The 24,185-nt window shown below is 45.1% G+C and overlaps 1 protein-coding gene across 2 annotated transcripts in view; it reads right to left on the bottom strand.

The window, feature by feature from the left end:
* Nucleotides 1-5,415: 5,415 nt before the first annotated feature.
* Nucleotides 5,416-24,185, bottom strand: part of DHRS3 (dehydrogenase/reductase 3) — a 31,514-nt gene continuing 12,744 nt past the window's right edge. The window contains exons 2-7 of one of the 2 annotated variants that reach the window (XM_017831978.1): nucleotides 15,623-15,766; nucleotides 14,843-14,962; nucleotides 13,891-14,129; nucleotides 12,785-12,910; nucleotides 11,707-11,773; nucleotides 5,416-11,606 (exon numbers count right to left, since the gene is read on the bottom strand). In XM_017831978.1, the coding sequence (XP_017687467.1) occupies nucleotides 11,583-11,606; nucleotides 11,707-11,773; nucleotides 12,785-12,910; nucleotides 13,891-14,129; nucleotides 14,843-14,962; nucleotides 15,623-15,766 (720 nt within the window). In that variant the 3' untranslated portion in view covers nucleotides 5,416-11,582. The remainder of the gene's footprint in view (nucleotides 11,607-11,706; nucleotides 11,774-12,784; nucleotides 12,911-13,890; nucleotides 14,130-14,842; nucleotides 14,963-15,622; nucleotides 15,767-24,185) is intronic. The other variant, XM_017831976.1, reaches the window with a different exon arrangement.

Here is a 24,185-nt window from a genome sequence, read left to right as displayed (position 1 = left end):
GTATCCAACTTAAAGGCTTCTGCTGTTTGTGAGGGGGAAAAAAACCAACAAACAAAACCAAGCAAAAAACCCACACAAAACAAACAAGCCACAACAACCCCACTGTCTCCTTTCCCCCAGAAACGTACTGTGAAAATGGAACAGGGCAGCAATTGGAAATTCACCTTTCGGCCTCTCGGGAGGGTTCTTTTGCTGTTGATGATGCCCGAGGAAGCTTTTTTCCCTCCGTGATCACGGACAGACCCTCACGGACACAAACCCTCCAGACCCTCAGGGCTCAGCACAGGCTGCCCATGTCACAACAGGATTAACTCGGACACGACCCCGTCCTCGAGGATCAGACTCAGGGAGAGCTCCAGGGATGATGCTCAATCCAAAACGAATTAAATGAAAGCCACGGACAGGGAAACCCCCACCCACGACCCAGACAGCCCCTGCAGAGCTGATAACAAGCGCTGTGCACCCACCCCTGGCCCTGCTCCGGGGGGTTCCCGGGCCCCTCCCCGAGCTGGGGGTGATGAGGGCAAACAAACCCTGCTCCTCGCTGGGTTTGGGGCCATCTGGGGATTTCTCAGCCCCTCTGGGCTCACCTGGAAGGAGCCACATCCCCGCCCTTCCTATTGCTCTGGAAAGTTCCACAGGTGAGGCTGGAGCCCCACCCCATCCCTGGGATGGAGGATCCCAACAGATAAAGGTGCATGTCTCAAACACTGCCAGCAGGATGGATGTGATGCCAAACAAGGGCTGTTGGCAATAACAGACAAGGATTGTTGGCACTAACACACCGTGAGAAAGAACAAGATGTGGCTGGGGAAGGGGCCATGCAGAGGTAGGGCAGCACCCTCCTGGGACAAACATCCTTGTGGAAGTTCCCGCAGAGAAGCACAGCACAGTGCAAGCACAGGGATGAGGCCAAGAAGTGGGCATGGAACGTAGGGGGGGGATCAAGACCACCAAAGACCCCCAAAGACTCTGACCCATTTCCAGAAAGGCCTGAAAGAATGGACTGTGCATGAGAATTGATGTGCATAGAAAGGGAGAAACCCACCTCCAGGGTGGGCAAACCTGTCCATAAAAAGGTGTCCCCCCAAGCCCAGGCAGTGCTCCAGGACCCTGGACACCCCTGCACACTGGTGGATTGCCTATGAAATCAGGACTGACATCCCATCAGCTGGATCAGTGCTGGAACCAGGACTGGTGATCCCTTCCCTCCTTCCATCCTCTTTAATTCATCTCTTCCTTTCTCTCTTCCCTTTCCCCCTACCCCTTTGTCCAAACCCCTCTGCCATGTGCTTCCAGGTCAGGGACTCACACACCAATTTCCACCCAAGTGTGTCATTTACTAATAAAACTTCCTGATTGTTTGTGGACCCTCAGCCTTTTGTCGTTCCTTTTGGCCACGAGCATTTACAAACCCACAGCGCCGGGAGCCGGAGGGCGGCACCGGACAGCAGGAGTCAGTGCCTGGAGCAGGCACATCCCAGGGCTGTGGCCAACACCAACCATCCACTTTGCTACCTATGGAGCGACCAAAATATGAAAAAAAAAAATCGCTCACATGTGGGATCCATTAGGGCATTTCGAAGGAATTCACGTTCATTGTTTCCCTTGAAATATAAAGGTTATAAAACTTAACGGCCACATGACAAGGAAACTATATGAAACACTCGGAGATTTACAGAGCGACTGCTCGGCTCTCGGGGCTGGAAATCACCGTGCAACAGTCAACACGACCTGTGGGCTGAGGGCTGAGATTTTGGGCAGTTTTCCTTTTTTTCCTTCCCCTCTTTTTCTGACCTTGCGGGCCGCTATCGCCGCAGCAGCTCCGCAGCCAAACAGAAACACAGCTTGTATCTTCTTTCAAGTATTTATTTCTTTTGCCCTGTTAACATCAAGCAATGAAAGGAATTGTAAGGATTTTGAAGGGGGGTGGGGGGGATAAAAGGAATGAAAGCAGGAGAAAGGAAAAAAAAAAATAGGACATAATGGCTTAATTTCTCACAGCATGTGCAGCACAAATGAACAGTAAACACGTCCCAGGGAAAAATGCAAACAAAGGCCACGTTTGCTCAAAGTTCCAAGAAAAAAGCCCATCGTGAGTGCCCCCGAGCAAACATTTCTGTGATTAAACCCTCAGAGCCTCTGTGTGATTTCTAGGCCAATTCAGCACAGCAGGTACCTCCCCCTTCCCTCCCGAACATCCCTGGGCAGGAGCAGCCACAGGGCCGGGTTTCCAAGCCTTGTTTTGGCTTAAGGCATGGAAATGTTGCAATTATGGCACTAAGAGGAAGCTGTAATCTAATCTAATGGGTCAAGGACAAGTGTGAAAATCTGATTATAGATTTGCAACCAGGGTTTGTCTATACAGAGTGAAATAATTAATCAGATTTGTGGGCAAATACTGTATTTCACAGTGATTTCTGACCTGGATCTCAGCAGCCCCAGGCAGGCCAGGAGCTCATCATATGGGCTGTCATCATGCACAGGATTTTGGGTGGCCCTAAGGGCTGTATCATCAGTGAAATCATAAATTGTCTCATTGTGTGACACCAGGCAAGACTGTACAATTTTCTGTGTCACCCTTCCTGTGTCTGTAACAAATGGAACTGCTCTGGCAGGGGCAGGTTTGCACAGGTGAAAGTAAAATACTGTGCTGGCAGTTTTAATATATATGAGTTTCAGATCTGTTCTCCAAAGCAGTGGAGAGGGAGAACGTGAACATCAGGTGAACTGAATTACTGAATTCGGCAGCAGCTCAGCCTTCCTGCTAATGCACTTGTGTTCTCTGCACACTCAGGAATTCTGCTTATTCTGCATTTGTTCACTTCCCAAAGTTCAGTGGCAGCACAACTCTAGTCTGCTCGTGGGTTTTGTTTTTTAAAATGAACTAGAGGTGAGCGTGCACAAATGCAAAAAAATCATCATGCCATTCCCCTTGTGTGGAATTATGCCATGCCCCTGATGTCAGGAGGTCACTTTTATTTCAATGAACTATTTCCAGGATTTCCAGCGTGATTATTTTGCCCCTGATGATCTGAGGCTGAAAGAAACAAAACCAAACTGTGAGAATTTTTCTGCTATAAGTAAAGGCAAACGCACTTTTGACAGTGTCCCAAGTTAGTTTTTTTTTCCCCCTTGAAAATGTCTTTAGGCACGTTTTTGATCACAGGATTGGAATATGTCATGAGAACGCACTCAAATATGCGTTTGCATTAACACTGCTGCCAGAAGCCATCTCACAGCCATCACCAGACATACTGGAGCCCCTAGAAAGCTTTCTGTGGGATTGGAAGGCATCCAGCCAGGGGAAAGCAAAGCCACCATGTGATGTGGATGGCCAGTTCCACAGGAAAACTATACATTAATGAGTGGCAAGAGCTCAAAGCGGGAGTTACAGTGAATAGCTCACGAGCAAATCACTGCTCGAGAACCACCAAGTACATAAAGTGTTTGATAAATGAAAATCTGAAAGGAGTCTATGGAAAAATAATCCACTGAAAGAAAGCAGGCTGATTTTCCAGCAGGAATTGCCCGTGTCAAGCAGCACTGCTGGCTGTAATGAAGGTCTCTGGAATGTGAGTTGCTCATCCAGCCTCAAAGCACATCCAAGAGGATGTACTTTAGACTGCAAAAGGGCACTTCGAGGTATCATTAAAATAATCTGTTTTAATATTTCTGAGTGGTAAAGGCAAACAGCAGTGTTGATTATTGGGGCTTGCACCATATTTCTATTTTTCAACAGATGACTTTCACCTTATATTCCCCCTTAACCATCAAGTGAAGTTCTGGCCACCCACTCCCTACCAGTCCTTCCCAGTTCAAATTCAGATGCCGTGGGTGTTAAACAGAATATGCAGCTCTGAACTCGTTAGGCAGCAGTAACAGCTCTCTGGGGTTTTGCTACACTTCAGGCTTCAAAGGAAGGCAATGTGAAGCTATTCAGGGCAGTTTGCAGAGTTAATGTCTGAGAAGGTGTGGACACAGGCAGGCACAGGTGAGAGAACGCCTGGAGGGAGGGCGCAGAGATGAACAATGTGCAGGCACAGCATTCTGGCTCAGAAACTCCCCAAACACAGTCCTCTCCAACGGGAACAATTGGAAGAGACAGATGAAATGATGAAAAATGAAGGGATCAGCAGAAATCAGACCTAATATAAACCCAACTAAAATAAACTCAGCACGGCTCCTGTGGCTCATTCAAAAGCAGCTCCTCTCCGAGAGTTCATTTGCAAGAACTTGGGTCAGGAGAAAGATGGAACAGAACTTCCTCTGCTCTGTGCCTGTAGGAGCCATTGGCTCTGACTGGCAACAGGAGGAGGTTTTTAAAGGGAAATGCTGAACACTGCAACTCTACCTACTCCATTGCATCAGAGGAAATGTGGCATCTCCTGCCAGAAAGTGTCACTGCTCCTAAATCCCGGGCTTGAGAGTTCAAAAGAATTAAGATTAGTTTCCTGACTGATGTAGGGAGTCAGAGCTGTGAATGCTTGTCTGAATTCAACCCAAATGATGGGTTTTACACAGGAAAACTTATAATTGTGTAATTTGTTTGAACAGGGATGTATCAGGAAACCTATTTTTTAAACTGGAATGAAGATGCATTGACTGTGTGTGTTTAAAACAATCAGAGTGAGGTCAGAAGGATGTTGGAAGCAGAACATTCTATTGAATGGTTGAACTGAGCTGTTTGTAAATGATTTATGTGCTTTTTAATGCATGTAGAAACTTTTGCATGTCAACACTGGTTTTTTTTTATATTACTGTTCTCTGTTTCATTTTCAGATCCCTCCTAAAGAAATTCAAGGCTATATTTGATCATCTGATTAACATGCTAAACCTCAGCTAGAACAACAGGACAACAGAGAAGCTGAATGTGGTTTAGGGTTCAAAAGGGTTATAACAGTTGATGTGGGTGAAAGTTTTTTGGCTATAGCAGATGAGAAACGTGTCAGATCACTACTACTGAATATTCCAGAATATTGGAAGTTACACACTATTCAGTCACTGAGGCACATGTGACAGTGCTTGCTGGTGTCTCTCTCCACTTTTGCATAGCCCTTAGAATGGGAATAAAATACTGCCTGGCTCCACAAGTGTTCTCCATGAATTTGCAGCCCTGATGGGAGTCCAGAAGAGAACACAAGGTATTCTACTTCTGGGAAGGAGAAGGACAAGCAAAAGCTCACAGACTGATGTGTGATTCTGTTTAATCCCATGAGTGAATTGAGTCAATCATGTTCTTCCAAATTTATTATTATTATTGACAAGAGGAGATGTGGCCTGAGGCCTCAAGGAATCAGGTGGGAAACGCTGTGGCTTCTTCCTGGTACCTGAGACTCCTCCATTCTCTAAGGCTGACAGTGACACAAAGAGTTGCCTTGTTCTCTGATGGATGGTTTCGTTGTTTTTTTGGTTTTTGGTTTTGTTTTTTTTTTTTTTGAGAAGCACCTCTTTTCCTACATTTAACAATTGAGAGAGCAGAGACAGAGAGCAGAGACAATGAGCTTGTCACCTCTGCTGCTCCCTGGAATAGGCAGAGTTGCAGGGAGTGAACTGACTCCCCTGTGCCCTGTCTGCAGGGAATCAGCATTCCCAGCAGGCTCTGGGAACAGGAACTCTGTGTTCAGATATCACTTGCTTTCCATAGGGGCCATTTCCATCTCCAGATAACATTCTTCTGAGATGAGCCCTTTTCATTATAAACCCTTGTTCCATATGACAGCATTTTGCATATAGCCAAAATATCCCCAAAACTGTATCACCCTGCACTTATTTCACTAGTCTCTCTGCATAAAGGCACTAACAGGTGACTTTCCTGGGAAAGATAGCAAGGAATTGCCTCCTTATCTTACAGCTGATGTTAACACTGCCATGTGCCAGCCCAGTATCTGGGAACACTGATGAGATCAAGAATGATGCCCAAGGCAGGAGGGCAGCTGGTGGCTACACCCCAAAGTATTCTTTTCATTGTAATTTGATTATCACAGGCAGGGAAACTTAATGTCTAGGATGCCTGTCTATGAAAAGCCTGTAAAATACACAGGCAACTCACTCAGAAAAATAAAAATCAAATCTTAAAAATGCTTCTGATTAAGAAAAAAAATAGAAAACAGAACCATTTCTACCTAGTAGCACCAGGTCAGGACAATTATTAACACAAGCCAGAGAACTACATGTCCTTGTAAAATCAGGGCATGATGGATGGCCCTTGCAGCTGGTTAGGAAAAAGTGAGTGGTGAGTCAAAGTGACCCTTCCTTGTTTTTACATGTTTGGGCTGCTTTCCCTCCCTCAAAAAAAACCCAAGAGACAGCCACCAGGAACCAGTGTATTGGGGTGTTCTGAGCCAGCAAGGCACAAAGGGAATGGTCTGCTTTTTAGGGCATGGTGACCCCTTGGAATGAGCAGCAGTAACAACACACTTCTTTTATAGGCCCTGCAGTTGGATGGAAATCACACGCCCCTATTATTATGTAACTTCAGGAATGTAAGGTGGCGTCTCCCTGTTTAGGGCCATCTCACTCCCCCTGAGATTGCATCTATCCTCTGTTTTGTTTTCTCATATACTTACTCTTCATCACTCCCCAGCTCCAGTTAGAGTGCTTTCTTCCCTCATTTAAGGAGGAATTGTTCCTTTCTAGATTTACGCTTAAAAAATCAGCACATGTATTTGCCTTGATTGTTTTTCTGCATTAATATGTCACACTGCCCAGAGCAAAGGTGAGCCTAAGAACTAGTAATTTTGGACTCTTTGGGAAGGTGTGAAGATGTAAATTGTCTCCTCAGAGGTCTGTGATTTTCAGCTGTATCCAGTCCAGGCAGGCTGGGTCTGTTTGTGTTTCTGTTCCAAGAACAAGAGAGGGTGTTATGTTTAAAGGAAAGCTGACAGGAACAGGGGGAACTCGCTGCCTTCCATGGTACAGGGGACATTCAGGTTGTGTCCTGTGTCTCCCATCCATGGTCTGCAGGCTGGGGCAGCTCCACCAGAACAGACTCTGGTCTCATCTCACACGTTCCCTGCTGATCTGACTCCTCGAGCTGACAGACAGGGTTGTTTGTGTTGAAGCTGACAGCTCCCTGAAGGGACTGAAGAAAGGTGCTGAGGTGACTTCAGTAGAATAAAGGGTGGGAAGGGGGGCAAGAAGTGTCTGAACTGCCAGCTTCCCACAGGAAACACTGGATAAAAGACAATGAGCAGCAAGGGAGAAGGTGAAGTTCTGTTTTTCCTCATGTTACTGAATCTGTGGCTGCCACTACTCACAACATCTCCTTCAGAAAGGCACTTGGACAAAGAGGATCCTGTTCCCTAGAGAGTGGAACTGCTGCTGGTGACTGACAGGTTTGCTCAGTCTCCAAACACACCAGGCTGGAGGATCTCAGTGCCGGGGAGGTGAGAGCTACAAACAGTGCAGAATATTCTGTTCCTCAGGGCTGGTGGTTGTTTGGCCAAAAATGCAAAAGACTGCATTTGACAGGATCTTGCCTTACCCCAAACTTAGGAACAAGTGCTGTCAAAAAAGTGGCTGTTGCCCAGATTAAGTTTATTAAAGCCACGTGAAGAAATAAAACCAAAGGAGCTGATCCAAGGTCACCCTGTGCTCTTCCCTCAACAGTTGCATTTCAGCTCGAGGAAAGCACCAGGCCACGTTAATGTCTGCTACAGGCACATGTGTTCTCTTTGAAATAAATGCACCCACTTCTGCTCTGCCTGCATTAAGTCTGTTACTGGGTTTTTATGAGCCTTGGCAAGTGCAGTGCTATCTGTTAATATCTGAAGGTGGGAGTGTTCAGGGAGTTGTCGGAAAGGCTTGCAAGACTAGATCTGATCATACCCACCCACACTAATTAACACATTACATAAAAGTACAACAAGTTTCTCTTTGCAAACATCAGAATCACTTGCCCAGGCACTTTCTGTGCAGTTCTAGAAGAACTAGAGGGATGGACTCTGTTGCTTTTTAACCTCGACAGAACAATGGATGAGTGGGTAGGGTGAAGTTCCCACTTTCAGGGCTCGCTCCTTTTTCTCATCCTGCTAAAAACATGCCATCAGCAGGAATATGGCTGGAAGGACCTTTTTAAAGTTCACCAGTGGTGCATGAGGCTGCATTTTTTTTCTCATCAAAAACCACCACATGAAATATTGAACATGAGGGATCGGATTCCCTCACAAAGGACTCCTCCTCTCCCTGCCCTGCCTTGCTAATTCTGAAAATTACTTTGTATAAACACCACCCTCTGAAACCACCTGGAACTGAAAAATCCTCCCATTTAAATAGGGCCTTTTTATGTCAGGGGAGCATGTCCCAAAACAGCTCACATTTCTCTAGCATTCAAATATTAAACCAGCAGCAATCTGCTGTACAAAGGCGATAGGAAGGACCCTTTTATTTCTTCGTAGTTTGGAGCAAGTCAAACTAATTTCCTATGAAACTGCTGTGACCTTCTCCTACAGCTTCACCCAGATAATAAACGTGCACCCCGATCCCGATTTACTCCAGACTCTTGGATGACATCTGGCCTCAAGATGGTGGCATGGAAAAGTGCAGCAATGACACAGGAAAACAGAAGGGAAGAAAATAACTGTGGAGAGCAGGAGGCAGTGCAGGGAGAGGGGAAAACCAAAATTAAAATAAGTCAAAGGGCGGAAATTCCTTTGAGAAGGCCTTAGGCTCCAACAAAGCTTGTCCACATTTGCAGCACTTCGGGATTACCCAACACTAACCTTATGTGGAAGGGACAGCAGAGCCCAGCAGGCATTCCAGAGGAGCCTTTCTATTAAAAAAAACCTCTTCCAGTGCATCCATCCCTGTTTGCCAGCGAGAGCTTCCTACCTCGCAACGCTCCCAAGGGAAGGCACGAACTTCCCCAGCTCTTCCTGGCTATCTGAAAAGCAAAGTCAATGTTTTCCTCATTATTCCCTGTTTGCTGCATACCTCTCCCCCCACTGTGACTGCTATTTGACCCGCTGGCCGCTCCGGGACCCTGAGGGGAGAGAGAGAGGGAAGTTTGTGTGTGTGGGGATGAGAGGAGCGAGATGATGAGTCTCAGCTCCCTTCTGACTTGTTTATGTTCATTAGAAAGAAATCAACAGCACTGAGTGTGTCAGACAGACCCCGAAGATTGGGAACATCTTTTGTGTGGTGCAGGGAAAGAGCAGACCCATCCACGGGACAGGATTCGGGGGTGAACGGGGATTCCAATGTGTGTTTTTACCTCACTTTCGCATTAGGAATTTACCAGTGAGCAGAATCTCAGCAGAGAGGTTTCATTTCAGGGGGGCACTGCTCTTTCACCAGGGCTATTTGCTCTTACAGCCACAAGCCTGGAACGCCTGACCCCCGGGATTACTGAGGAACTGGAAAGGATCAGAGTGCACCAGGGGAGGTTGGAATCATCATCCCCTCCCCTCCCAAGCCTCTCTGGATAAATCTGGTACCTTCAGATCCCAGAAGGGTTCTCCCCTCATGGCACTTGTGTTTTCAATGAACTGAGTTCCTTCTCAAAAAACTCACAAAAATAAAGCTGAAAGCAACTATTGAGGTGGGCCTCAAAACCACAGAGTTTCTTTTCATCCTCTCCAGAGAGCCTCAGACATCCAGGAATTCCAAAGAAAACTGCAATGTAAGAAACCTGTTCAGAGCTGGCACAGTGCTACAGCTCTGCACTGACCCAGGCAGAGGGACCTGCACCAGTGGCACTTCTGGCAGCATCTTCCTCTAGAACTGCTCCAGAAGAGAGAAATCTGCTGGTCTGCAGCGAGTTCAGACCTTCTGATTTCAACATTCCCACCTTGGCACCTCAGCAGTCTCCATTCTACATGGCAGGACCAAAGGAATATTTCAAATACAGCTCACAGCTTTTCTGCTGTAACTCAGATCTCTTTTAGGAAATGATATATTTTGGCATATGGTTTTTTTCCTTGTCTAAATTTTCGTATAGAACCTCTTGGTTCGTGAACAAATACTGCTTTTCCTTTCTGTAGCATGTTGCATTTGAATTTGCTGAGCTTTTGACAGACATTTAGGTAGCTAAACTTTCAACTTTTGAGGTAGGGAAACACTAGAAATATCTGCTTTGCAGGTCAGGGTGCTCCTTCAGATGATGCATTTTGCCTCAGGTCACACAGGACATCTATGGAAAAGCTCGAAATTCGAGTCAGGAGCCCTAAATTCACTCCTTTAATCACATGTCCTTCCTTGAGGCGCTTCATTCAGGTGTCTCCAGTTAGGCTTGCTATTTTCCTGCCCTGCAATTCCATTAATTCCTCTGTTAGCAGTGTTCCAGTATGTTCTCACCAGGTTCCTATGCCTGGTGCTGCATCTGGCACAGGAATGTTGCCCTTCCGAGGCTGTCACAGAGAATATATCATTACAAAAATAAATAGTGTCTGGCTGCTCTGGCATCTCAGTCCAAGCATATTTATCACTTTTGGCTGATCAGTGCCTGATTCAATGCCCCTAAAACACAATGGGTAAATTCCCAGTTGAATTCAACGTGCATTTAATCAGGTCTTTGCTAACTGTGCTTCCAAACTTCACTTTCATGAGCTCTACAGTACAGTCTCTTCTATTTTTAGAGCATTATTCCACCTCACTGTGCAGACTGATACAATGGATTTTCCTCTGCATGGATTATGTCAGTGAATGTGTGTTTGTACAAGAAGGCTCTAGTTTTAGTTCTAGATTTAGTTCATCCCCATGTGCTGCTGCCTACATGTGTGGCAACCTGAGATTAATGCTAAAAATGTATTTATAGTCGATCACAAATGAACAAAAAAATTCAGAACGACAAATTTCATGTATGAGTTCAGTGACAGAAAGAATCTTCCACTATTTGAACTGCTCTGCTGCCTGAGCCTTCCTGTCCAGCCTCCACAGGTGAAGTACAACAGCTTTTTTTGGGCCCAGCTCAGTCCCTCCAGACAGAAGTCCTGGGTGGCCTTTAGCAAAGAAAACACTGCTCCAAGGTTTGCTCCTTCCCCAGTGTATGCTGGGAACAGCTTCATCATGGAATGGAAAGTGAAGGAAGGGATGGAAAGCAAAGGAAGGGAGAGAAACTTCCATTAAATGTCCATAACTTTTAGTTCCTCAAAGCACTTTTTCAGTTCCCCTTTCGAAAAGCAGAAATGAAACCAGCGGCACTTCCTCTGAAGAGAGGGGACAAAGTGTGTTTGGGATGGGAAGTGCTGCCTCTCCACTGGGACAGCCCACAGACACTTCAGAAACAAAAATTACATCTTAAAACTATGAGTAGATTTAACAATTGAACTCTAAAGAATTAAACATCACAGAAACATTTCGCGCGTTTCGTTTTTTTTTCCTTTCCAAGGGTCCGCAGTCCAGTCCCTCAATCCTGTGCAAAGGTCACGTTACTATGGATATGACCTGCAAGAAATGCGTTGCCTCAGAGCAGCACAAGTCACATGAACAGGCTAAAAGCCAAGGCTGCTGATTGCCAGTCCTGTCAGGGGTTTCGTGCTCCTGTGGGGCTCTCTGAGGAACAGTCCCTGTGCCATCAGCTCTATGTTCTTCCTTTAAAAGTGTTCATGCAGGTGTAGCTCCCGGAAAACTTGTGGATTTCTTCAAGTGCTGCCTGGGGGAGAATGCTGGAAGAGAAGCAGGAAGAGAAGAAGCAGATGAGACAAACCCCTCAGCCTGCCCTAATGAGAGATGTGTAAATATGCATTTACATATATAAATACACACATTCTCAAACATCAGCTGGTGAGAGCACACAGACCCAACAGGCCTCAGTGTCCCGCTGTGAGGAGGCCTGAGAGGGAGAAAGTTCCATCCAGTTACTCCTTCTCTGCAGAAATATTTGTCCAAAAAAGTCTTGTAAAAGCTGTAACTTGGAAGATACCATCATGTTTTATTCCTCTCAAACACTGTTCTCTGAAACACACAAACTTAACCTGCGTTCTCTGGTTAACTTGCCACCTGGTTGTGCAAAACATGTGGCCTCCTTATCCTAAGGTATGGACAGAGATCTAATTTCCTGACAGCTACTGGAACGGAAAATGAATGATTAATTCTTACAGTAAAGGAGAACAGCCCTTTTTCTTGTTGGTAGAATTTCTGGGAATTTTTATCCCAAGTTTTTCGTTCAGAGCAAAGCATTTATTGTGACTTATTTTTTCTTGTTTGAAATGCAATACTGGAATTATTTTCCACAGAAATCCCACGGCCTTGTTTCAGTTCCTGACTGAAGCAGCTTTTCCAAAGGCTTTAGTGCAAACTGTCATGGAAACACAGTGCTAAATGTCCTTTCTCTTTGGTTGTTTCAGGATATGAAGTTATGACTTTTTTTTCCTTAGGGATCTTAAAATTCCCGTCCTAATCATACACAAAAATATTGGTTTAATAGTTTCACTGCTGTAACACAAGCAATGCTCTCTCCATACAGCTGTGATGTACAGACCTTATGGCACAGAAATCCTGTACAATATGAAGCCCAGAGTCCAACGAGTCACTTACTAAATCAAAACTCACCACATGTGTATGTTAAGAAACTTCCTAGACACAAATCCAGCTCAGACCTCAGAAATCCAAATTTTGGGAGTGAAACTTGTTTCATAAAGGGATTATACCCAGGGAAAGCATCTCCAAAGGGAATCTCAGAAAGTGTCTCCCTTTTGCTCCTGTTGCTCTGTCTGTCAAGGGAAGGGATGATCCATCTGATCCCAGATGGCACTTACAGTCAGCCTGAGGTTTGCCTCCTGGACAGACAAGAGGAAACCTTCCCTGCCTGGCCAGGCTGTTGCTGGGCAAAGGAAATACTCACCTTTTTAGGATGACAAGAACATGCATTGTCCATGGAAGGAGCAGGAAGGCTTGGTTTGTCTGAACAGCTTCTACCGTCCTCCTCGCCACTGTCTCGGGCTTGAGGGGAGGAAAAAGGCTGGGGAACCTGAATAAATAAAGTAAAAATTAAAATAATTACTTGTTAATCAAACTCCTCCTTTAAGATATCACTGTCCAAGTCCTGTTACTCCAAACTATCTCTTGTTACTGGCCTTCAAACACGTCCCAAGCAGGCTGGAAAAGGCAGAACGTTCCAGTTCCAGCCAAAAAGCCTGAAAACAGAAAGCCCAGTTCCAACCAGTACTGCTGGGTTACCTAAACAGTTAAGAATGTACATGTTGGTGCCTTCAGGGAGAGTGGCAGAATGTATTCAGAGCCTTGATTCAGGGCTTTTCTTAATTTGAATGCAAACCAATACCAAATGCTGTCTTTTCAGTGCTGGTGTTTTTCCTTTTGTTGCTCTTTGCTTAATTCAAATTCTTGACAGGTGAAAGACAAATATTTTCCTCCATTGCTTTTAATACCAAACATAAGGCTTTTCCCAGCTCCAGCAATAGCTTGACACTGCATATTTTCTTGACTAAGAGAGCACAAACTATAGGTTATTTTGTCCATTGTAAAAGATTAATTTGGTCAGCCATTAGTTGTTCTCTTGAACAGAGGGAAAAAGGAGGCACTGATGGCCTCACTTCAGTAAAGTGGCTGTCATTCCTTTCAGTGGGAAAGAATTATTTCAAGGAATAAAGAAGGAACTTGTACTGTTAATTCTCAAGTAATTTGTAGACTGCTCCTCTTGCATGACCTCAATTGCAGATTCCCTCCCCTCCCTCTCTGGGGGCTGCACAGGGAAAAACAGCTTTATTTCTCCCTGTAGAATCCAATGTCTCCCTCAGAACAGGCTGGAGGATTATTCCAGCACACTGAGGGAACCAGTCTGATGAGTCCCAGGTGGCCTAGAGTGACCCTCTGTTCCCAGGCAGCCAAATGAGACATCGAATTCTCTTAACTAAATGAAGCATTAATTAGGAGTGTATTCTGATGATTCATTTAAAATGAGATGCTTTATTCTAGTTCCCCTGGACTGACCTGATTCTCATGCCCTGGAACATCTCTGTGCTGGTGTGGAAGGGCAGCACTGTTGTGGCATTCACTCCAGGACAGTCCAGCAGCCCCAGGGTCAGGCTCTCCATAAAGGCAAAGGAGGAGGCTTTGGAGGTGCAATAGTCAATGGCACCAGGGATGGCTGACAAGGCCAGGACAGAGTTCAGGCAGACAATGTGTCCATTCTGCAGCTCCAGCATCCTTGGCAGGAATGCCTTGGTGGTCTGGAGAACAACAGAGTTAAAAGAAAGGAAAAAAAAAAAAAAAGAAAAAAAAGGTCTGTTCAGCAGAGATACAACAAAACAATAGTTACTGAAGAAGATAAGATGACACGGAGACAGAGCCAAAGTGTTCTGTTCATTATGCTGGGAAAGGAGTGGGACAGGACCTTGTTGCTTTGTCATTTTCTGAGAGATTCCAAGCAGGCAAAGTTTGTGTGGAAACACAACAGAATCTTTCCTAGCATGTAAATAAGCAGCACCCACAGATAAGGGCCAGGAAGGAGTGCTTACGAACTTGTACAGGATAAAGTCTTCAGCAAAGTGATGAAATCACAAAAAGCTCTTTTTTTCACTTCTATTGCCCAATTCAAAATAGAATGAGCTCCCTGAGCAATGTACTCCCATGCTCCTCTGATGTTCCCCATACAGCACCATACAGAAAACCATCCTGTGAGCTCAGGCTTTCTCAAAAGACATCAAATGTTTTACTGGAAATGACAGAATGGGAATAAAGAGCATCACATATTGAGTTACTACTGGAAAAATCATATTTATTTTAGACCCTGTTCCTCTGGCCTTTGCCCCTCATATTGTTTTTTCCCCTCTTGTTTTTGTGACAGACTGATTTTAGGAAGACCTAAGGGCAGCCATTTCTGGCTGTAATCTGTCACTCTCTTCCCAGTTGTGAGTACAGGGGATACAAGAGCTGATCTTACCCAGAACTGTCCCAGGGTGTTGATGTGCTGGGATTTGAGCAGTGCATCATCATCACTGTCCATCAGGCTCTTCCCATGGACCACAGCAGCATTGTTCACCAGGATGGTGATGTCACCCACCTGCAGGAACAGCAAATTACTTGTGACAAGGAACATCTCACAAATCAGGCATCAGAGTGACCATTAGAGCTGAATAGCCATTGTGGCCTGAATATATTGTTGTTTTCATAGCTTTTGACATTCTTGCCTTGTAAGCCTTTGGATCACTTCAAACTTTGTACAACAATGTGGATGGTCACCCTTCTTTCTTCCCCAATATTTTTTTCCCCTCATCAAATATAGATTAGTAGAATCACAGAATCATTAAGGTTGGAAAAGACCTTTAGGATCATCAAGTCCAACAAGCAACCCAGCACCACCACCCTGTTCACCATTAAACCATGTCCTCAGGTGCCACATCCCCATGTTTCTGAACACTCCCAGGGATGGTGCCTCCACCCCTTCCCTGGGCGGCCCCTACCAGGGCTTTACAAGCTTAATCCTTCCATGTAGGAGTTCTCTCCCATATCCAACCTAAACCTCCCTTGGTGCAACTTGAGGCCATTTCTTCTCGTCCTGTCACTGTTCCCTGGGAGCAGAGCCCTCCCTGGATCCCCCCTCCTGTCAGGGAGTTGCAGAGAGTGAGAAGGTCCCCCCTGAGCCTCCTTTTTTCCAGTCTGAGCCCCCCCAGCTCCCTCAGCTGCTCCTTTCCCATCCTGCCCACGGGGTTTCCCCACTGACCTTCTCCCTGACGGCCTTGGCCTGCCGATAGACCTCCTCCCTGTTCCCCACGTCGCAGATGAAATAGTGGCACTCTGTGCCCATCAGCCTGATCTCCTCCGTGGTCTCCTTCAGGCACTTCTCAGTCCGACCCCACAGGATGATCTGCAGCAAGAAACTTTTATTGTTAGAGTCGGACTGCTCCTGCTTCAAATCCGGAATAATCAAAACCTGCTTCTGACTTCAACAGTCCGATGAAAACCTCTGATGTGTTTTCGCTGTAGTTTTGCTTCATTTAAGACTAGCAATGATTTTCTGTTCCATGGGGAAGGGACATGGGTGTCTCAGTGGTTCCTGCATCCCACTGCTGATCCTCTTTTTACAGGTTCTTCACAAGCCACATGAGCTAACACAAAAGATCTTTAGCCTAAAATGACCAATATATGAAACACCTGGCAAATTTTCTGTATCATGTAATTTATAATCTGTCCCTGCTTTTGCTATGCACACATACAGAAATATAAATTCAGTCCAAAATCACAGACCTTCCTGTATATCTGGTGTGTTCTCTATTTGTTCTACGTTTGGTGCAGTAAAACATATTTTTTCAGCCTATTATATGTAATAACTTGCAGTGCTGATTTCAGGTTGGTGTCCCAGGTGCATTTTAAACTAAAGTGTTCATCCTAATACAGACTTTTAAAGGGAGAATTCTCAGGCATGAATTTATTTTGCTCATATATGCAAGGTTTCACCTGCCACTCGCTTTTAACACAGCAAAAATGATACCCTGCTTCTGGTACAAAGGAAATTCTGAATATTCATGGAACAAACATTCAAACCATGGAGCAGGGATTTGATGTATAATGAGACGTAACCAGCCCAGCCCATCTGCATTTCTACACCATCAGAGAGGTCAGAAATAGAAATAACTTGAAAAGTCATTAAAAATCATGGGGTTTTATCCAGTCTCATTTTTCCTAGTGAGACATCAGTCTCAAGTATGAGATTGTGCTTTCACCACTGTCTTTCAAACATTAACCTGCAGTAAACAGATTCAACCACAATACTTTTTTTCTATTTCTTTTAAGGCTACTGGAAGGTATAATTTCATCTCTCTGTTACCTAAGACTCCTATATATAAATCAATCTATCATTTTTGCTCTTCAACTAAGTCTTCTGAGCATTCATCACATTATGAATGGTGTCACTGTCATTCTGCAAAACTTAAATTAGTGAATTGAATATGTTCATCAGCTGATTGTTCTGTGGCTCCAACAGCAAGATCCAAAAGAGAAAAAAGAAAAGGTTGTTACATTGCAAATGCAAAATTATTGCTATTTCCAAGCATATGTGATCCAGTTGATTCTCTCACTGCTGTGTATTGAATATGAACCTGATATATTGTTTTTTAATGATTAAAAATAAGCCCACTTAAACTTTAAAGATTAAATAATCTTTTGAGTTTTCTGAGAGTTGAAAGAACAGGAAGCAAAAAGTCTAAATTACATCACTACTCATAACTCAACCCCTGCAATTAACTTCATAACAGCAAGATAAACAGAAAAAATTAGTTATTATGTATGCAGTATTCCTTCCCCACAGCAAACCCCTTGCAGAGCTTAACATGCTTATTTTTAAGGACTAGTTAAGCTTATCTCATAACTGGTACTAAAACTAATCTCTGGCAGGGTCAAAGAGCTCTTCCTGTGCCTAAGCAAGGCTAAAATGCAGAGGTACCCAAGTCCTCAGCCATTTCCTAAACGAGCTACAGTTACAATTAATCCCATTTCTAAGCCATTGGCACATCTGTGAACACAAACACACCCGGACTGATGGATTTATATCCCACAAACTCTCCAACTGGCTGGTTAACCAGCAACTTCAGAGCGTGCATAAATATGCCAGAGCCATTTCGTGGGAAATCTTATCTCAGGGGAAGTAATTTTCAAGGCAAAAGCTGTGATCAGACTCTCAAAGCGGAGGGAAGCACATGGCTGAAACTGCAGCTCGGCCTCGAAAGCCTCAGTGTATCACCCTTGGCCATCAGGGCTTGGCATCTACACAAAGCTTGTAAAACTCATGGCTATTTACTCACTTCTGAACTCAGGGCTAGACTGAGGGATATTTTTTATGCACACTCTGCAGACTTGCAGAAGGGAAATCAAGAACATGTGAGAAATTTCACAAGCTTTCAGGAAATCTTTACAAAATACTGTTCAACTATCAGCACGGGGGCACTTGCTGCCTCTTTCACAATCTACAGCTCTGTGGAAAGGGGAGAAAAAAACCACTGCAGAGGTCAACTGTAAACATCAAGTTTGATGCCCACAGGGTTTGTATCAGGGTGACCTTCAGCCCCTTTGCAGGGCTGGATCAGTCAATGGAGACACTAAAAAATTAAGTGATTCACTGAAGAGTGATGGAAGGGAAAAAGAAAAGGGGAAGAGAAATAAGGTGTCAGATGAGGGGAGTAAGGCAAGAAACTGCCCTCACATCCCCAGCACTCCAGGGCTTCACACTGCTATTGCAAAATGAAAAGTAGATCCCTCACTCTTCTCTTTAATCTGTTTCAAACATCCTCAGAGCCTCCTACTCCCAAGAGCTGCCACTGATGCATTGGATGTCAGGAAATGTACATGGAAGAATAGTTAAGCAAAGGATGACCTGTCAAAAAACATCTGTCTGTGATGCAACTCTTGGATATAATATTTTTTTATGCCCCAGCAGTTTCTTTGGGACCCTTAATATCCTCCAGGCAAGTCTTGCAAGGTGACCCCGTTAAAATCTGGGCCATCTGGGGAAGGCAGAATTTGCTGGTTATCCTGCTGACAACATTAATTTCAGCACTGATTTTCTTCCATGGGAAGTTTTCGTGTCCCTGATACCGTTCACACTTAGGTGAAGGCTCCAGCCTGCACAAGAGAAAAGCAGTAAATAAAAGACCATTCTTCCGTGAGAGGTGAAAGTTCCCCGATGACCCAGTGGGAAGTGAGGGCTCCTGCTGTCGTTTCTGCTACTTTTTACAGATGGATAAAACCCAGAACTCAGTACAACGTGCTTTTGGTCCAAATTCAGGCTTGACTGCTCCTACGAGATCAAATGAGACTCAATTTCTCTCTTCCATCTGGCCAGATGGAATTGGCACAGGCTTCCCTCCTGCCTCCCAGGACACCACATCTTACAATGAGACCAGACTGGAGTTGCTGCATTTGCCTCACAGTTGAGGCTTCTGTTGCTCCTGAACATCTTTGCAGAGAGCTTTGGCTTAGTCTTTCTGTGCTCTCCTTCTCTTGTTTGCAGCAGTTTCGCTGATGTTTTCTAGGTCCTTACTCTCCTATTGCCTCCTGATTTTCTACAAACCCATCAGTCCTCTGCTCTCCTGCATTCAACCTTCTGCAATTTGTGCAATCAGGGATAATCATCCATGTTCTCAATGCTCCTGAACTAATCTTTCTGCTCCCTGTGGACTTGAGGAGCCACTGTGGGCCCAGGCCTGTGTTCTGCTGCTGCCCTGTGAGCTCTTGGCTCTTCACTGCCCTTTGGATGCAAGCAGGAATTTTAATCTTTGCTCAATCAACGTCAAGAAAGGCATCATTTACCCTCACCCTGCCCTAGCTGGGATTCGAGGGCTCTGCATTCATGAGGAGTCCAGGTCTGCAGTTTAGGAAATAGTCCATTTTACTGGGAAGCACAGTTTTCAAAATGAGACATGGGCCTCCGAGCCTGCTCTGTGTCCCCTTCCCTTTTTAAGTTTAATTCTAAATTGGCAATAAGTGTGTCCCAACTGGGGGCTGAGTCCTGGACAGAATGACTCCAACAGACTCAGAAGTTCCTGTCTGGACAGAGGAAAACTCAGAGGAATGAAGGAGAAGAGAGACACGGTTTTCCTGACTCCCCGGCGTGTCAGGATGCTGCACAGCCACCCATTCACGGGAACTTAATGGTGGACAGAGGAATATTTAATTTATGTTTTGGATAAACTCTTGGACAGACACTTTTCCGTCCTGGAAAGAATCCAGCCCCTGTTTCTTCTCCCCTTCATCTCTCGTCATCCTCCCCTGGCTGCCCCTCCCGGCCGCACAGACACGCTCTCCTTTCAGAGAGTTACTGACCAGAAAATTGGCGAGGGCAGGAGCCCGGGGGGGAGGATAATCCCGCTGCGAGGCTTCCAGCCCGCGCTTACCTCCGGCTGACCCCGGGCTGGCACGGGCAGGGAAGGCAGGTGGAATGGGAAAGCAATCCCTGCCGCCCCAGGCTGCTGGAGGCAGCAGGGCAGGATTCCTGCCACTGGACACAGGGAAGAAGAGATTTATGATGACAGAGGAACTCAACACGCCCTCCTCTTAATGAACTTTAAAGTAGGCGAGGGCTGTGACATCACACTCGGTGCAGATTTTTTCCCAGGATTTATTCATGAGCGGATTTTTGCAAAACAAACCTTATCTCCAGATCTGAGTCACAGAGCTCCTTATCTGACCTTGGGAAAATCGTTTCAGCTGGAGGGGCAGGCGCAGCATCCTCCGCTCCCAGAGGACTCGTTTAACTCCGGGCTTAATCTGCTAATGAGACGTGCCCCGAGGTCGGAGGGGAGTCCCGGGAAGGGTTTTGCCGCTGACGGGCTAAGGCAAGGCTTTCTAACAGAGACCTGCGTTCCAAAAGCCCCAGTCCCGACTGCAGGGCCAAATCCCGACTTTCACCATAACACCAGTGAGTAAGAGTTATGCTTCTGACCACCGCAAAATCAGATAAAGCCACTAATTTATATAAACTGGTCTACATTGAAGCTGCTGTCAACCACAAAATACACACGCCATCAGTGCCTCCAGAGGCTGAAGTGCATTACTGTGCAGGACACGAGATTAGAGCTAATTTTACATTCTTTACAAGGCCAGTTAACTTGTTTGGTCCGATTTTATTGCTAGCACAATTCAAGAGCAGCAGCAAAGCAATGTTGCCCTTTTATATTGTCAGTTGTTTTGGCACTGTATCTTCAGCAAACCTGCTGTGCTACAATTCATCCCTCCAGTGAGCTGGACCAGTGCTGAAAAGGTGTCCCACCACCACAGCATTTCTGAGACTGAACATGTGCCATTCCTTAGCACTCCCCTTGGGTTGTTTGGGTTGTGTTTGTCACCCTTAGGCTTTCCCAACACAAGGTGTGCTGTGATTAGCAGATATAACTTCCACTCCAATAGTTTCTCCATTTTACGATTCATGAAGCAATTCTCTGATTCAATCTGAAGACACTGAAAGATTAAAGTGTTGCAGAGAGACACGAATGCCCTTCCTGCCTGATCTCATTATTGCTGCCTCCACAAATCAACCACAACTCCCAGCCCCAGATCAGCAGAGATAGGAAGTAGTTGGTAGGTCAACACATTTCATTCCCCCTTTCAACCTCCTTCCTAGTCCAGTGGAACAAAAGTTGCTCTGTCTGAGCTGGTATCTGTAATTGCACAGACCTTTGTTCAAACACAGAAAGCCTTTCTGCGCCCAACACTCGGAGTTCTGCATACTTTTAGGAAGTACAAAGTGTAGATAATCCACTGAAGTATGCCGGCCTTATCCCCTATATTTACAAAGCCTGGTAGTACTAACTCACAGTCGGTCCTCCGAAGAAATGCATTCCAGTGTATCCCGTAATCCTGGCAGAGTTTTGCATATCGTGAGAACGGGGGGCTAAATCCCACAGCCTCAAAAGCTCCGTGTCTTTTGCCTGTCAATGGCAGAAGGGTTTTCTCCCCCACCCCTTCCCCTCTCTTGCCCCCAGGCGAAGGCAGACAAGTTCTTTCAGGAGCTCTCCATGGGAGAGGCATCTAAAGGCAGATTAGTGGGAGAGGGGAAGGTGTGGCCCTGCAGTGTGAAAAGCCAATCTTTGCTTTAGAAAGGAGAAAAAGGACTTTGCGATGCCTGAAGTAGGTCAAAATACTTAACCCAGGCCCTTGGTGACACTTCTATAAAGGTGAGCAAACAAAGCAGGCCAGTGGGGAATTTTTCTCAGCTCCCACAGTGAATACCAAAGTTGCAAGGGACAGGTATGAGAAAGTTACAGGTAAACATGGGGAATCGAGAGAGTAAGCTCATTTATCTGTTTGGGGTTTTTTTTCTAGATTACTATTTAGGACTTGTAAAGACATTAGACTCTAAGAATTGAATTCAAATTTAATCCTGCCACCACGGTAAACACAAACCACTGATTTTATGTTGAGTAACATACGGTAATGACATTAAAAGTTAGGGCTGAAGAGACTTCAGGAGGAGACTAAAAGAGCAAATTCCAATCCTTTCAGTCTAGAGTCAGAACTTTTAGTGCTTTATATATTGACTTAGCACTCAATGGGATTAACATTATTCACCTAAACAACAGTCAATTCCAGTTTACCCCGGTCACCCCTTTTTGACTCTGAGGGAAACAAAACAGCACCTAAAGAAATCACAGAGAAGTGTGTCAACACCTCAGCAGAGGCCTTCCCTGGAAAGAAAATGTGGACCTTTGTGTCTGCAAACAGGCATTTAAGACCCCAGCTCCCCCCAAAGAAGTGAACAAATGCCCACTGTTCTCACAGTCAGGACTATTTAAGGACAGGTGGCCCCATGCTGACTTTTTTCCAGTGGTTTTTCCAATTGCTTTCGTCTGCAACACTGAACTGCGACTCCAGACTGCCTTGGGAGCAACACTTCCCAGCTCGGCTCAGTTGAGGAAGGGGAAGGGTGAGGGTTGTTTGCAAGGAGGGGTCACGCAGGAGTCAGCCTTTACAATCCTATTAACGCTGGGACAGGGTCAAACCGAGTGCACGTTCCAACAAAAGCACCAAGTGGCCACAAGCTGTCACCCTGCAAAGGTTCCTGGAAGCATTTGTGGGGGAAGAAACGACAGACTTTTTAATGGTGAATGTCTGCCCACACCATGTGTGAGAACCGGCCCTGCTCCAGGGATCCAAGGCACACAAAGAAATCTCCAGCAGTAAAATCCTCTGGCTGCAGGGCAGGAAGAAGTGGCGTATCTGGGGGTGGGGAGAGGGGTAATGTTAGAAAAGTTCTGTATTTGAGGTAAGGCTTTGGAGATCTCCACCAATAGAAATATAATACTCCACCCTGTAAAAATAACCAGCGTGCTGCTGCCGCCCCCGTTCCCTTGGCATGGCATCCCTGCAATCCACAGCCCTATAAAAACGTCCACAGAGATCTCAGGAAATTGTGGGGAGGGTAAATATGCAGGTGCAGAAAGGCCTTTTGTACTGCGAGCACAGCAGACAGGATGAAGGGATAGAAAGTCAGTAAATAACATTTCAAAGGGGAAAAAGAGGTTCCTGCCGTGGCCTGACAGGACATTTCAACGTTGCTGAAGGTTGGCTGTGTGCTTGTTTTCCTTCCAAAATGCTGCATTATTATTTTTACTTATGGCATGTCACTCTCCAGGTAAAGAGTTCTTAACGTGTGGCAGGTTAAATGTTCATGTAACGAACAATTATATGACATAAAAGTTCTGTTCACACTGAATGGTAACAAGTGTTTGTTTCTGGAAAGCTAAAAAAAAAAATAAATCCACAACTTTAGATTTACAGGGTAATTTTAGGAGCAGGGGCCACGTGGAATTAAAAAGTTGCTCCAACACAGTATTATTTCCATCACCTGACTGGGTGAAAGTAACTCCTAAAATTGCCTCTTCAACCAACAATTAACTGAAAAGTCTGCTACTTCTTAACCAACAAAGTGGAAAAATCAGACTTAGTATAAACGTATGGAAAAGAAGAATTAGGAAGTTACAAACTGGGTGCCAATCGAAGTGGATCCTTCTCTAGAATTTGCCTTTCCATTTCTGAGATGAATTCTGTAGCAGTGCAGCCCAACCTTGAAATGCTGGGTGGTTTTAACTTCCAGCAGAGAAGGCTGGCCACTGCATCCCCCTGGGACAGCACTGGGAGTCCTGGGCCTGCACAGTTATAAAAGCACAAATGTGCTGAATTACCAGTCTAAAGAATTGTCAGCTGTAATTCTGAAAACCTCCAGTTTTGCTCTGAGCCAAATCACGATGAGTAATTCACCAGCACTTCACTTATTTGGGGGGGATACATACAATTCCTCTATAAAAATAATAAATACAAATTGATCAGTTAGATAAAATTATAAATTACGTGAATAATAGATAGATAATAATAGATGTAATAAACAGATAAATGGATAAAATTAGAAAAATAAGGTGGACAAAATGGCACCTTTACTGAATAAGGAAAGCCACAGGGAGTGTTTACAAGCCACAGGGAGCCACAGGCAGGCAGACAACCCCAGCTCTAGCAGGAACGTCACAGAAAAGGAAGACCAGGGGAAGGGTTTAAATTTGTTAAACTGGGAGAAGGTTTGCAACAAAACAGCCATGGAAACCTAAGGGTGAATAATGTTCCCAATGCTGTCATTATGAAGTGCCCTCCAGAAAGGCCTAAAATATGCTCCAGATCATCCATGTGCATAATAAGATGCAGCTCTTGACTGAAAAAATAATTTCTCCCGGGAGGCTACTGGAGAAGTATTGGAGTTAAAATAGCCTGCATTAAATTTGTGGATAAACTGAACACCAGCAACA

Source organism: Lepidothrix coronata, unplaced genomic scaffold, assembly GCF_001604755.1.
Source record: "Lepidothrix coronata isolate B3197 unplaced genomic scaffold, Lepidothrix_coronata-1.0 Scaffold198, whole genome shotgun sequence".
In the NCBI taxonomy this organism is placed as follows: Eukaryota; Metazoa; Chordata; class Aves; order Passeriformes; family Pipridae; genus Lepidothrix; species Lepidothrix coronata.
The sequence above is the reverse complement of the archived record's forward strand: the minus strand, read 5'-3'. Positions and strand labels throughout refer to the sequence as shown.